The following is a 13290-nucleotide window of genomic DNA, read 5'->3' as shown; positions in this document are numbered from 1 at the left end:
GATTGCATCCACCAAGCTACAATCCTTGGCTTCCTTGGTTCCACCCTCCCGACATATAGGATCACCACATCTATTCCTCATTCGTGTGACATCCTGATCGACACAGCCGAAGATTCCTCTTCACAAGGGTCCCTTTTGAAATACAGGGTTGCCAACTTACATGGGGGACAGCCCAATCAGCACAACAAACTTCACAGCGGCTCGCTCTGGCTTTCGGGGTTACCGACTTAAACAGTGCACCCTGTGGGAAATGGCCCGATAGGTGCAGCAGCTGCCTCCTCACACCTCGCTGCAAGGATCTACTCGCCAGGGCCCCCCACAGGACCTCGCTACCTCCAGCACTCTTTGCCACAGGGTTCACTGGTTGTGGCAAGTAGGTGGGCATTGGTCCTCCAGGCTCCAGGGGTAGGTGATCTTGGATGTCCCTGTGTGATGTCCCCTCACCCAGCTAGGGGACTAGCAGGCCCAGGGCCAGAGTGGGAACCAAAACCGGCCATGGCAAAGTGCTCGGCCAGCCCCCCAGGGCTTGGGGGTGCCGCCGAGCTCTTTGCCAGGGCCGGTTTTCGGGCGATTTTGTTACAGGGCCGATTTTGCAGCTATGCTGCAAAAATGGCCCTATAACAAAAACGGCCCCAGGGGCCCAAAACCGGCCCCCACCCGTGCAGCCCACCGGGGGATTGCCCGGTGCCCACGACGACCAGTCCGACCCTGGGCAGGCCGTAACCTAAAAGACCTATTCACAGGCAGAAGTCTTGTAGAGCTTCCCTTCCTCGCACTGGCCATCTGGCTGCTTGATAGTTGACAATTGTTGGGGTCTTCAGCTCCCCTTCTGAGAGTCCATTTCAAGACACCAAATATGATTTAAGGTCTGGGTCTTTGTAGTTTGTGTTGGTGTCTGATCCCTAATGAAGTACCCCCTCCTCTGCCCTGCCCCTCTGCCAGAAAGCAGTCTATCACACTAAGAGCAACTCTAAATCTGATAGACACACAACACAGGCCATGGGAGTGACTAGAGGTTCACACCTGGATGTCAGCCGCAGTGATATGTGTTTCAAAAGGTTACCCCGGGGCACCAACCCTACTTTTTATGATAGCCCTATCTCCTTCCTGAGATGTGCCCAGACTCCTTTCCAGTGACCTCTCTCTGAATCAAAAACACCCTTTGAAGTGTGCTGGAGAGCCTTGCTCTCCTTCCTCTAGTGTGTGTCCTAACCAGTTTATAGGAAAGCAGCAATCCACAAATCTGACTGGGGGGATTCCTCCAGTCAGCCATGGGCCTCCCAAAATGGAACCCAGTCTCTTCCATTTATTGTATAATTTACAGGCACACCTACCACATGCATACAACACAGATGTATGACTGATCAAAGCAAGCCTTTCCCGCACATGCCTTTACAACTCGGCAGTCACAACGCGGCTACCATTACAACACATTACCGTTACAACACAGGATTTTACCACTCATGTGCCTTTACCACGCATGCCTTTACAACCAATTTCATTGCAAGGACAATAATGTTAAAGGCATCTGTGCTGTTAAGGTTTTAAATTTAAATGCATGTACTTTACAGGTAAGTATAAACCATTTTTATGTATATATAAAGGGTTTATAATTAACTGTACAATAATTACATTTTCGTGGTAAATGCATGCATGTGCTTATTAATAATTATACAGGTAGGTACAAGCTATATATATATATTCCACTGATCGATTGGCTGTTCCCAAGCCACTTGTACGGCGGGCACACGGCAGGGGTAGCCACCCCCAAAAATTCCACTCAATACCACTGCGTCTCACTTTCCCCTCACGGGACGAAAGAACACTGGAGCCGAGGCCACAATCAAAATGCGTGTTTATTAACACCAGGTCCGACGCGTTTCGGAGTTGAAAGGCACTCCTTTCTCACGGGCAACAGACTGTGTTTTTTTTTTAATTAAAGCGCAAGTGCCGGTCACGTGCTATAGACACAGACAACATACTTAAATTCATCATATTCTGAATTTGGCCTCGGCTCCAGTGTTCTTTCGTCCCGTGAGGGGAAAGTGAGACGCAGTGGTATTGAGTGGAATATATATATATATATCCAACAAACAAAGTTCCGCCTTTATTGTTATATACGCTAACAGTTCTCCGTGCTTCCCTCCACACAGAGACGGAAGTACCCGTAGTGCTGGATAAAAGAATTTATTCGTTAGCAGACACAAGCATCTACACGTTTCAGCTTCTGCTGAGCCTTGTTCATGATGCTTCAATGTTGTGTCAGCCATCATTTTAACAAGTATAAAGGCATTAACATAGAAAGTGGACTTTTTTCGACATTAACATACATTTCAATTTCAATTGCAGCCATCTTGCAATCTGTATCCTTTCTACCTATTTTACATTGGTGTATTTGAATAAGATCTATACAGCAAATGAAAGTTATAATATAAAAATAAGAAAATAGGAAAACAATAAAAAAAATATTAGAAAACAATAATTATGCCCCACAGGGCTAAGTGACACATTAAAAATAAAACGTGTAAAGAAAATATAACAGTGGTATGGAAATAAATAATTGCCACAATTTGCCATAAAATCATAATGAAAATGCTGCTTGACTATTGTGCACCATTGGTTTGATACTCTGTAAGATAAATTTCCACCATCAATAGTCTTAATGCAGGAAGACACCCTGTCTTAACAAAGATTCCACCCCGCTGGAATGTATGTTAACGTCGAATAAAGTCCACTTTCTATGTTAATGCCTGAATACTTGTTAAAATGATGACTGACGCAATATTGAAGCTTCTTGAACAAGGCTCAGCACCCCAATCATCACCCTCATCATCATATACAGATCTCTGAAGGAGATGTATTTCCCACTGAGCTTCTAAATTAGAGCATCGTGGTATGACATAAATGCTGGTCAACATTCACTGTCCAACTTTAAGTGTTAAAAATAATGAAGAAGGCAACTCCAGTTTGAAATAATATATTCCACTGACTCCAGAAAAAGCCACACCTTACATTGCAAATTTCACATTAAACGAAAATCTTGGGAATTAAAAGAATAGAGCATACCTATCTTCTTGAAAATACCAAGTCGTGCTATAAAAAATATATACTTGACAGACTCGAGAAAAAGTAATTTAGAAGCACATTGAATTATATCAGTTGGAAAATCACTCAATTTTAAGATTTCTTTGCACGAATCTTAAATGCAGAAGCATGCAAAAAACATTTGAATATTTGTTTTATATATTTGCATTTTCGATAAACTTTGATTGAATAATTGACATTATCAAAAGTAGAGTAACGTTTGTATAGTGTGTTGTACACAAAACCCTGGGAGGCAGTTTTTTAAAGAAGGTGAGGCACTTTAATTATCATATGTATTTATGCTATGAATTTTATTACCATTCACAAAGCGCGGCACAGCATCTTTCCTATCTGCACTGCGTCGCATGAATTCTAAGTAAATCTGCCCCCAAATGCAGACAGTGTTCTACTGGCTGCCGTACGTCGGAGTGTACTCAATTTCACGTGAGATGCAAACACACAAGGGAGGCTCCTCCGCTAAGGTGGAGGAGGGTCGCCCCACTGCTCTCAAAACAGGAGAAAGGAAAAATAAAGTGATTATAGCCTGCTTATTATCATTTTATTTTTCACTACAGGGCTGGGTTAGGGTGGGGCGGGGCTGGGCTGGTAGCACGAGGGAGGAGGGGTTTGCACACTCCAAGTACGCATGACTGCTTGGCCTACCGTCTTGGGCCTGCCAAACATTCATGCGCTCTTTGCATGATCCCCACCAGGCTGTAATGCACAGTGGGGTGAGGAATATAACAAAACATGTGTATTTGTAAAGTGCACATTCACCCAGAGGTCTCTTGGCGCTGAATAACAGATGTTCATTGTTACCCAACTCAATGGTACTCATTTTATCGACCTCAGATGGATGTAAGGCTGAGTGGACCCGATGAGATTTGAACCTGTGACCATGAGGTCGAACACAGGCCCCTGCAATGGATGCATTAGTCCACTGAGCCACCAGACTCGGCTATGCACAGACTCCCTGTCAGGGCGCCGAACCACGGTGCTCAGACCAATCACAACGCTGCATTGCAGCGTTGTGATTGGCTTAGGGCAGTAAGCCTGGGTGCTTTCCGTTTCCTCAGCTGAAGCTGAGGAAAGACGGCGGCGTCAGAAGGGACCAAAGCTGAGGAGAGATGGCAGCTGGCAAAAGGTAAGTGTTCTTTTTTTATATTTTTGGGTTCTACCCCTCCCTAGCCTCGCCACTCCTGTTCCCTGCCAACCGCCACTGCAAACACAGTCAGACCGATGGACACAGGAAAGAGTGAAACTAAAGGAACACGTTCGTTCAGAAGAAACACATTTATTTGGGATGCACATAAATAACAGCAAAAGAGCATAGAAACGGAGAAGTAAAGAGTGACATGCAACTAAAGCACAGGAGAGGATGAGCAGAAGGTTGGGTCTAAGGAGTTGGAGGCGATGAGGTCAGGGGACATCAAAGATACAATAGAGCTATGTAAGGTGCTTTAAAAGATGAGGACCAAGTGCTGTTATTCTTATTAAGAGCAATAAATTGACTCACGTAAATTCATCTTTGGTCAAATTAACAAAAATATTTAACTCTTCATCTTGCATAATCCTGAAGACGGCGCTGACGTGGTGGTTTTCCAGCACAGAGCGGTCATTGTACAATATTGCACAGTCAGACCTATTGAGAGAAAAAGGTAAAAATCAATCATTTTTGCAGGACCAGCAATTTCTATTAACTAATAGGAGCACAATGACCAAAACAACCCATTGATTTTGTTCCCTTCTTCCAATATGACCGTGAATGCTGATTTATGACGGCAGTTGGAAGGAGGTAGAGAAAACATGGCTTCTCATAAATGCACACTTTTAGACAGTGTCCGCTTTAATTATGAATATAAGATGACAATGCTTAATATTTCACAACTGATTCTTTACGCATTCGCTCGAGAAGTACTACTACTACTACTACTACTTCTTGTACTAGAACTACCAATATTATTAGTTATTATTATTAGCACTCAATTGCAAAAATAAAAGGTAAAATATTAATTTTCAAAATGGCAACCACGAAAAAGAATCAACAGTAATTAGAAAATATTAATAATATACAATACAGTAACATTTATTTGAATTTTTAGATATACCACATGACATACCAGTGTGAGTTGAGTGTATAGGCGTATTCACGCCTTGGATTATTATTGGGACACCTTTTGTCAAGAAGAGTGCCACTGCAAGGGACTGGCAACTTAGGCTCCTGTTACAATGTGTGGTGGAGTAACGCTTAGACATTCCTACACCCATACCTACTGACACCACAGTTACGCATGCTTGTGAGAATGTGACGCTTTCACGGGTTCATGAGAAATGGGGACTATGATGAGGGAATCAGGCTTCTGCATCCAATGCCACACAATATTGCTCATCTGTGGGCTGCATTCTCATGCACATTTTGTCTGTTTTGAGTGGGTGAAATCTCTTGGAAAAATAACCCATAGTCTTCTCATAGTAATACCGACCACATCTGGAATTTCAGGCCACATGTAACTGCACTCCTTAGTCTCCACAGGCATTCAAATGAAAATTGGGTATAGTCATTTAGCCCATTAACAGGAGCTATTATGACAGTAGTAGTACCTTAGCTGTGGAGCCGCGTAATTTAGTGCTCTAAATATTTACTCATCTATATATTCATTGTGTGATCGTTATATTACCCTGCGTTCAATGTATTAATCAACATTCTTAATTGGTGGCTATATTACCCACAGAGAAAGCCACATTTACATAATCAAACTATAATCCAAGTGTTTGCTCTTGTTAATTGTATTTGTTTAGCTGTCATTTTTTCTCTTAATATTGGCATGGCTGTGAACAGGCCTAAGATAGTTTAACTCTTTTTATATTAATTGCACTGTGAGTTTCACGTTGTTCTTTCCTCTGCAGGTGATTATCAAGCAGTGCTTGTTAGCTAGAATAGTCTTTTGTTTATTGTTGAGAACTGTTAGATTAGACATTTTAATTAGAACTTGGCTGTGGATATGAAGTGTGTGGGGATGAGACAGAGCCTCCTGTGCCAGGCAGACTCGGCCGTTGCTAACTTCAAGGCCATGCAGCTGCATACTTCTTTGTTTAACACTGGGGACCTGGGGAGACTACCAGCTCCCAGGGAACATTGTCTCCTTCAGAGGGAGTTGGTGGGAAGAGGTTTCCAGAATCTTTTTTCATGCATTAATAGTGTTTTCCTTAGAACAGTTTAGCAGAGCCTGTCCTGACCTCCCTGAGAGAAGGCTTTTCTTGAATTCTGCTGATTCTCCCTGCCTAGGGTGTTGAGTTTCATGCATGCACTTGTGCCTTTCCCCTTGAACCTTAATTTGGCTTGACTGATGCTGATATCTTCCCCATAGAACTGTCCCCTGCCACTTTTGATGTTTTATTTAGAATAGGGAAATTCCTTTATGGAACCAATTTATCTTTTATTCTGTGATCTCTGTGTCATCATATTTTGCATTTTTTTACTTTATGATATACAAATTTAGATTGCACAACTATATAGACATATATGCTTTTCAGATAAATTAACCTACTTTGTGATTGATTTGTATTTTTACTAAACTTTGTTAATAACACCTCAATGGTTTAGTTTCCTTCCTCTTTGTCATTCTTGTGGAGCCAAAATAGTTTAGCTGTTCTTTCGATGTGGTGTTTGTAGTGTGTTGTGAGTTAGAAGTGACGGAACCAATTTGGCTATGGATGGACTCTGTAGACTGACTACGTGAATGTTCAGGGTCCATAAAAGGTCCATGTGACCAGTGGCGCAAATTGATAAACAATTATACCAGAGCTTACAGATAGAGAAAGATATGCTGGACCAGCTGTGAATATGTTAGCCCTGGGCCATGACAATACTGCTGGTTTTTAGTAGGCAAGAAGGTAGTTGTGCTCTCCTGAATTTTCTTCACAGTTTGATATTATTTTCCTATGGGTGACCTACGTGATTGAATATACTAACTTACAGAACTATTTGGTCCTTTCGTCTTCTGCCCTGCTTTCCTCTCATCATAGACGTAAAGGGGGCTGGTTTGTAAACATGTGTTGGTAGATATCTGAATCCGATTTCTTCACCTTTGAGATTTGCTTAAGACTATTTTCTGTTATTTCACCTCAACTTCCATCCTGATGCATAGCTAGTTTATACATTGTTTTTGTTCATTCTTACTTCTGTCCTGGAAGGGCAATATTATTCCCAAATGCCATCCGACTTAATTTATGTGATATAGAAGGTTCAGCATAAGTAAACACTATTCAGTGGTGACGTCAATACGAAATGTACTGCTGTTATCATTAATAGACTAAGATCATCTTGGCAGGTCCAAGCTCTACATTCTGTGAATCTCAGACATGGTATGAGTGGAACAGAATCCCATAAGTTTAATTGACTATTTGTTTGTAACGGCAACTCTGTATATCTTTTGTCCAGGTAAAAGTGTTTCCTTATGCAGACTGAGAGTGACCATTTGATCTGGTCTAGAGTTTCACATTCAGGTTGTTGCATCTAGTGAGATACATGAGCTATACGACATTTGTAGGTGTCAGGGATTCAGGGGTTGCCACTATACTTACCACCGGGGAATCATGCTGGTGGCCTTTGCCTACAAACCCGCGGTTCTCTTGCACCCTTCTTTGGCATTACGTGCTCTCATCCACACGTTAAGCATGAGCACCCATGTGGCCTTCTGCACACACTTTCAGTTCATCATGGTCTTGGGTATGTAGAGTATACAATACAATACAATAGGCATTTATAAAGCACACAGCTACCTCAAACAGAGGTATCCCGGCGTTGCATAGACTACAGCAGTAAAGCAGGCAACAAACAGAAACTACCCTTGCCGGTCTTCCTGAACTCATGTTCCGATTCTTTCTGGCGCATATGAGATGGCAGAGAGTTCTACAATCTTGCGGTCCTGACCGAAAAGGACCTGACCCCTTGTCGGGTCTTGGCATATCGGGGGACGTAGAGCAGATGCTGGTAGTTGGATCTTAGAGTCCATTCCTGAGCCTAAGCTTAAGGTAGCCTGGGCCCATGTCACCCATGACTCGGAAAGCAAAGGTCAACACTTTAAATTCTATCATCTTAGCCACCGGGAGCCATTGTAACTGTCTCAGATGGGGGAGATATGATGATGGAAGGGGACCCGGAGAATTAGCCTTTCCGCAGCGTTCTGAACCATCTGTAGTCTATTAATCAGGTAGGCAGGCAACCCCAGATATAAACTGTTGGTGTAATCCAACTGTGAGGTCACCAGCGCATGTACTTTGATTTCTTGCAACATCCGCTGAAACCGGCTGGGGTCCCAGGTCTGCGGGACAATAGGCAAGAAGGGGGGGGGAGGTGCCTGACTAAAAAAACAAGACCTCAGTCTTATCTGTATTTAATTTCAAACAGTTACTGTTCATCCATCTGGAAATATCTATCAGGCACTCCTTGAATTTGTGGGAGGCAGCAGCGGAATGTTCTTTAAAAGAGAACACCGACTGAGTACCATCCGCATTAGAGACCACCTTCACCCCCCCCACGATGCAATGAGCGTCGACAGTGGTGCCAAGTAAATATTAAAGAGCAATGGGCTCAGAACATAGCCCTGAGGCACTCCACCTAGTAGAGGTTTTAGTGTAGATCGAAATGGCCGAATAAAGACCTGTTGGAAATGGTCTTCCAGATAGGACAGGATCCAGGAGAGTGCCACCCCCTGAACGCCAAACTTACTTAGTCTTTCCAGTAGGAACGGGTGTGAAACCATGTCAAATGCTGCTGATAGGTCTAACTGGACTAACATAGCTGATGCGCCACCATCAATAGTCATTTTCACAGATTCAGTCACTTCTACCAAGGCTGTCTCTGTGCTGTACCTAGGGCAGAAGCCAGACTGCATCATGAAGGAGGCCGTTCACCTCGATTAAATCAGCTAGCTGTCGCTGAGACAGTTTCTCTAGCCTTTTTGCAGGTGCCGGCAGAAGGGAAATCAGTTGAAAGTTGCTGTGCACAGCTGGGTCAGCATAAGAAGTGGAAGTAAGGATGCTTGAAAACTTAGGTCACCTTTTTCGGCAGAACATTAAGGGGGTCTGAATACTGGTGAGGCATCATCAGCTGGCAAGTCATTCACAAGAACAACAACATTAGAGTGAGTCATTCTCAGCAGCCAAATTATTCACAAGAACAACATGAGGTGGCCTAACAAGATCTCTCGAGATCTCAAAGTCTCAGCAGCCATTTTAAAACTCGGAACTATAAGTAGCATTGCTCCTGAACATTTGGTGGCATCTTGTGCCCAACCTTGGATCAAACGTGTCCATCTGGATATGATAAGTACTATATTTAAGAACTCTCCCACTTTGATATTAGACCTGCTGCCCCCGTGCTCGTTGGGAGGGACTTGTCGCCTTGCTTGGGGCTCTAGACGCGAACCTGGATAAAGGAAAGCTTGGTGCCTATCACCACCGGTGCGAAATCTGCGCATTCAAGCTGACGAACATTCTATAAACAACTATGCTAGGTTTATTTAGCTGCACAGCTAAGTTTGTTGTTTATTGTGTATATTGTGTTCTCTTTCATCCTCCCTAGGAACTCTTTATTTTTGTGAAACTTGTGTTCTACCATATGAGAAAAAACACTAAACATCGGTATGCACTTTGTCAGGGTACTAGTGGAGCTCATGGATCTATTAGGTACATAGGTTGATACTCTTCACGAGTTATGTGTGGTGAGCTATATAAGGTTAAGCATTGACAAGTACAGTATGCACATATGTGATAATCTTGTTTGTGTACATTGTCTTGAGGTCAAAGTGTGAGGTCTCTCCTCCAGTGTGCTTGATTAGTAGGCGCAGTATTTTGTTTCCTTCCTTTAGAAAACGTAAAGTACCCTTCAGGTAGTATCTGCGAGTATTCATTTTCGGTGATAGAACTGTCCTGCTATCTGACTAACATTTTCCTTATGATTACTCGTTCTGTAGGTCCAAGTGGGAACTCTAGAGGATATTGGATTGTCACATTTGTTATTTTAATAAATTGATTTAGCCTTTTATTTTAGGTTATTATTTTAGCTTGTTGTTTGTTTCCAACCCCTTTCCCTTGTGTTCATCCAACGCAATTGTGTTCTTTTTCTACCAGTGGTGGTATGGTGGATGCAGGAGAGAGACGGTGCATGCTGCTTTTGGACAACTAAACTTGAATGACCTACAACTGCAACCTACTCTGAAAGTAGGATCAAGGATTTTATGAACAACTTCAGAGCAAGTTTTGAATGTGGTATGGCTGTATGTGTTTCAGGTTGAGTGAGCCATGCTAGATTTTGCCTTATCCAAAGCCCAGCTGACCTAGTGATTAATATGTTTAATGATACAGTTACACTTGAAAAGTGACAATCTATAAATGTTGGCTCTGATTGTATATTATTCAAGTCCAGGAACAAATATAGAGCCAAGATCAAATGGAAAAAAATTCTCCTGAGTATGCTGAAGAACCCAGAAGGTAATTAGAGTTTCGATAGCTATTCATCTCAAAGTTAGAAATCTGCAACAGGGGTTGAAGAATTTCATTAAGTCTAATAACCGGAAGGTCCAAAAATCTAACTGTCACCATACTTTATGGCCTTATAGCTCACAGCTGAAGGTTACACCAGTTTTTAAAGGCCCTGAACCCGAGTTATAGGCCCAACCCACAATATAGGCAGAGGCACAAGGGCTTTAAGGCTATTAGAGCATTCCACTCACTAAGAATAGCATGTTTTAAATTAAAAAGGGAGAAAGACAAAGACAAGCATTGGAATGTTGTGTGAAGGCTTATACCAACTTTTATAAACCCTGAGCAACTTCAACGAAGTTCTTAACACTCCAATGTTCTAATATGTATTATTATCAAGTTTAAATTAAAGTTGCATTGGAGAACTGTTTCCTCTGAGTGCAATATGAATCCCAGTGCACAGTCAGCCTCTGTTGGTATGGGTTAGGCATATTAAGTCTTTTTTTAAATGGTTAGCTTAGCCGCACACCACTGGCTAGGTTAGTTACCTGTCACCCCTGTTATTTATTATTTTTTGCCATTCAATGTTCCACACTTACATCACCAAGAAAATCCCAATTAATAAAGGGTTAAACTAAGGGTATGTACCAGCGCCACTTTTTTTAAATGAATATAAAACTGATATAGAAGAGACCCTTTTGAATCCTCGGGCCTGCCCACGTAAGCGTGCATATACTATCCAGCTTGCAGACAACACGGTTATTTTGGAATGTATCAGAATTGGTCTTCAGCGCACTTTGAGGAGTCTATGAAAACTTTGTGAAAACAACCAAATGGTGATTAACTATGATAACACTAAAATAATGTCATTTGGTCCAATAAATAGTAAAGTCAAGGCCTGGAGGTTGGAAGGCGGATTATTATAACTACCTGGGTGACAATTTGCATACTAAAGGCGATCATGAAGCACATTTGGCAAGGCTAAAAAGAAAGGACATAGCTTTGAGATCTGCTGTGTTAAAACTATCGAATTTGATGGCCCACCCATTATGCAGCTCTTTAAGGTTATTAAAGCCAATTACATACAAAAGCTAACCTACCGTATGAAAGCCGTTTTAAAAAAACCCAATGCTTGGTTGAATGCAAAATAGAACACATTTTTTACAATGATTTCTTACCCTGATACAATCGTCAAGGTCTGTGCAAATTCGTCTGGAATTTGTATTGAAGGATCAAGAATTACGATCAAAAGGTGCCCAGGTCAGATATAGGTTTGACATGAAAAGAGCAAAACCTAATACACTTGGAGGTATTTTATGTCAAGAGTTTGATAGTCCAATAACACAAGGGAACGCGGCTTGGCAAAGTAAAATAGTCAAGCTCTTAAACAAGTTGAAAATGGAAGGCCCTTGGGACCAGTTTATTTCCAAATCACTTTTTAAGAGCCTGTCAAAGAAAAACATTTTTACTGTATTTTGTGCACGAGAGCTTGAGAACTGTGGTGTTCATGATCATGCTTTTTTGCTTAAAGATAATAAAGCTAAAAGCCTTTTTGCTTCTTATCACGCGGTTTCTTTTATGACTACGCATTTGCATGTTTGATGCTGGAGAAATCAAATTAAAATTAAACTCCATTCCACCACCATATTTTGCAGCTATTGTAGAGAAGGTCTAATTCACTTAGGTTGCTGTTCCTTCAAATTTACTTGGCAGAGGAGAACTTTTTTGATTGCAGCTTTTAAGAAATTGGGACTATGAACATGCAATGAGCATTATTATGTTGTTTTTAATACAAATGAATGCTCTTTAATCAGTAAAATTGTTAACTTGATTAATTCCATTCAGTAATTTTGAGAGAGCTTGTAGTATGTTGGCATTGCACATGTATGGCACTTAAACTACAATCAGTATTTTAAAACAATGAACTTTTAAATTTGTTTTTAATTTTTAGCTATTGCGAAAAAATGGTCATTTTATTTTACTGTTAGGGCTGTTGTTAATCCTGAGATGTCTTTTAAAGGTTACTTAGGTCCTGTTCAATCTCCTCCTGCTTCTCATAATAACTAAAGTGCTAGTTCAAAAGCATGCAAAGAGTGCAAATATAAAGTGCCACCATGCATGAATCCAACTCAAAGCTTAAATGTGTTGTTGTGCTCAATTGTGTATGAACCAGGTTATGTTAATATTCAGGCGGAATATAAATTAAATAAGGTACTAATTCCAAAGTGCTGAACTGCCATACCACTTTTGTCTCTGTTGTTTGTGTTTACATTTACAGTTTATTCGGGATTTTGTCCTGTGAACTTTCCACATATTATATATAGACACAGCTCCAATTCATGCAGCTCACAGTCTTGGTTCCAAAATAAAGAGTTAGTCTATTAAAGTGACAAAGTGCCGAATTCAACATGGAATAACATTTTGGATATTCTACTCTTTCAAGACAAACATCTAGATCCACCAAGGAATTCATGACAACATAATTTCATTGATTATTCACTTTAATATTAAAACCATTTCCAGACTCCTCAAAACTGAATGTCAATCATAAACATTTTTCATGGTGACATATATTAGCAAATTCTGTATTTCAATTCAATACACATGGGCCCATATTCTCAAAGGTTTAGCATCGGGTTAGCACTGCTTTTGGAATGCTAAACTGATGCTAAAACTTCTTTAGGACTCACAAACCAACGCAAATTGGTATTTGCGTTGGTT

At 41.3% G+C, this 13290-nt stretch overlaps 1 protein-coding gene across 2 annotated transcripts in view; it reads right to left on the bottom strand.

The window, feature by feature from the left end:
* Positions 1–13290, bottom strand: part of PDE1B (phosphodiesterase 1B) — a 1345653-nt gene that overhangs the window by 235331 nt on the left and 1097032 nt on the right. For both annotated transcript variants that reach the window (XM_085654771.1, XM_085654770.1), the window contains one exon: positions 4601–4726. In XM_085654771.1, the coding sequence (XP_085510897.1) occupies positions 4601–4726 (126 nt within the window). The remainder of the gene's footprint in view (positions 1–4600; positions 4727–13290) is intronic.

This window comes from Triturus cristatus, chromosome 4_1, assembly GCF_964204655.1.
Source record: "Triturus cristatus chromosome 4_1, aTriCri1.1, whole genome shotgun sequence".
NCBI lineage: Eukaryota > Metazoa > Chordata > Amphibia > Caudata > Salamandridae > Triturus > Triturus cristatus.
Note: the sequence above shows the minus strand (reverse complement) of the source record. Positions and strands in the feature narration are given on the sequence as shown.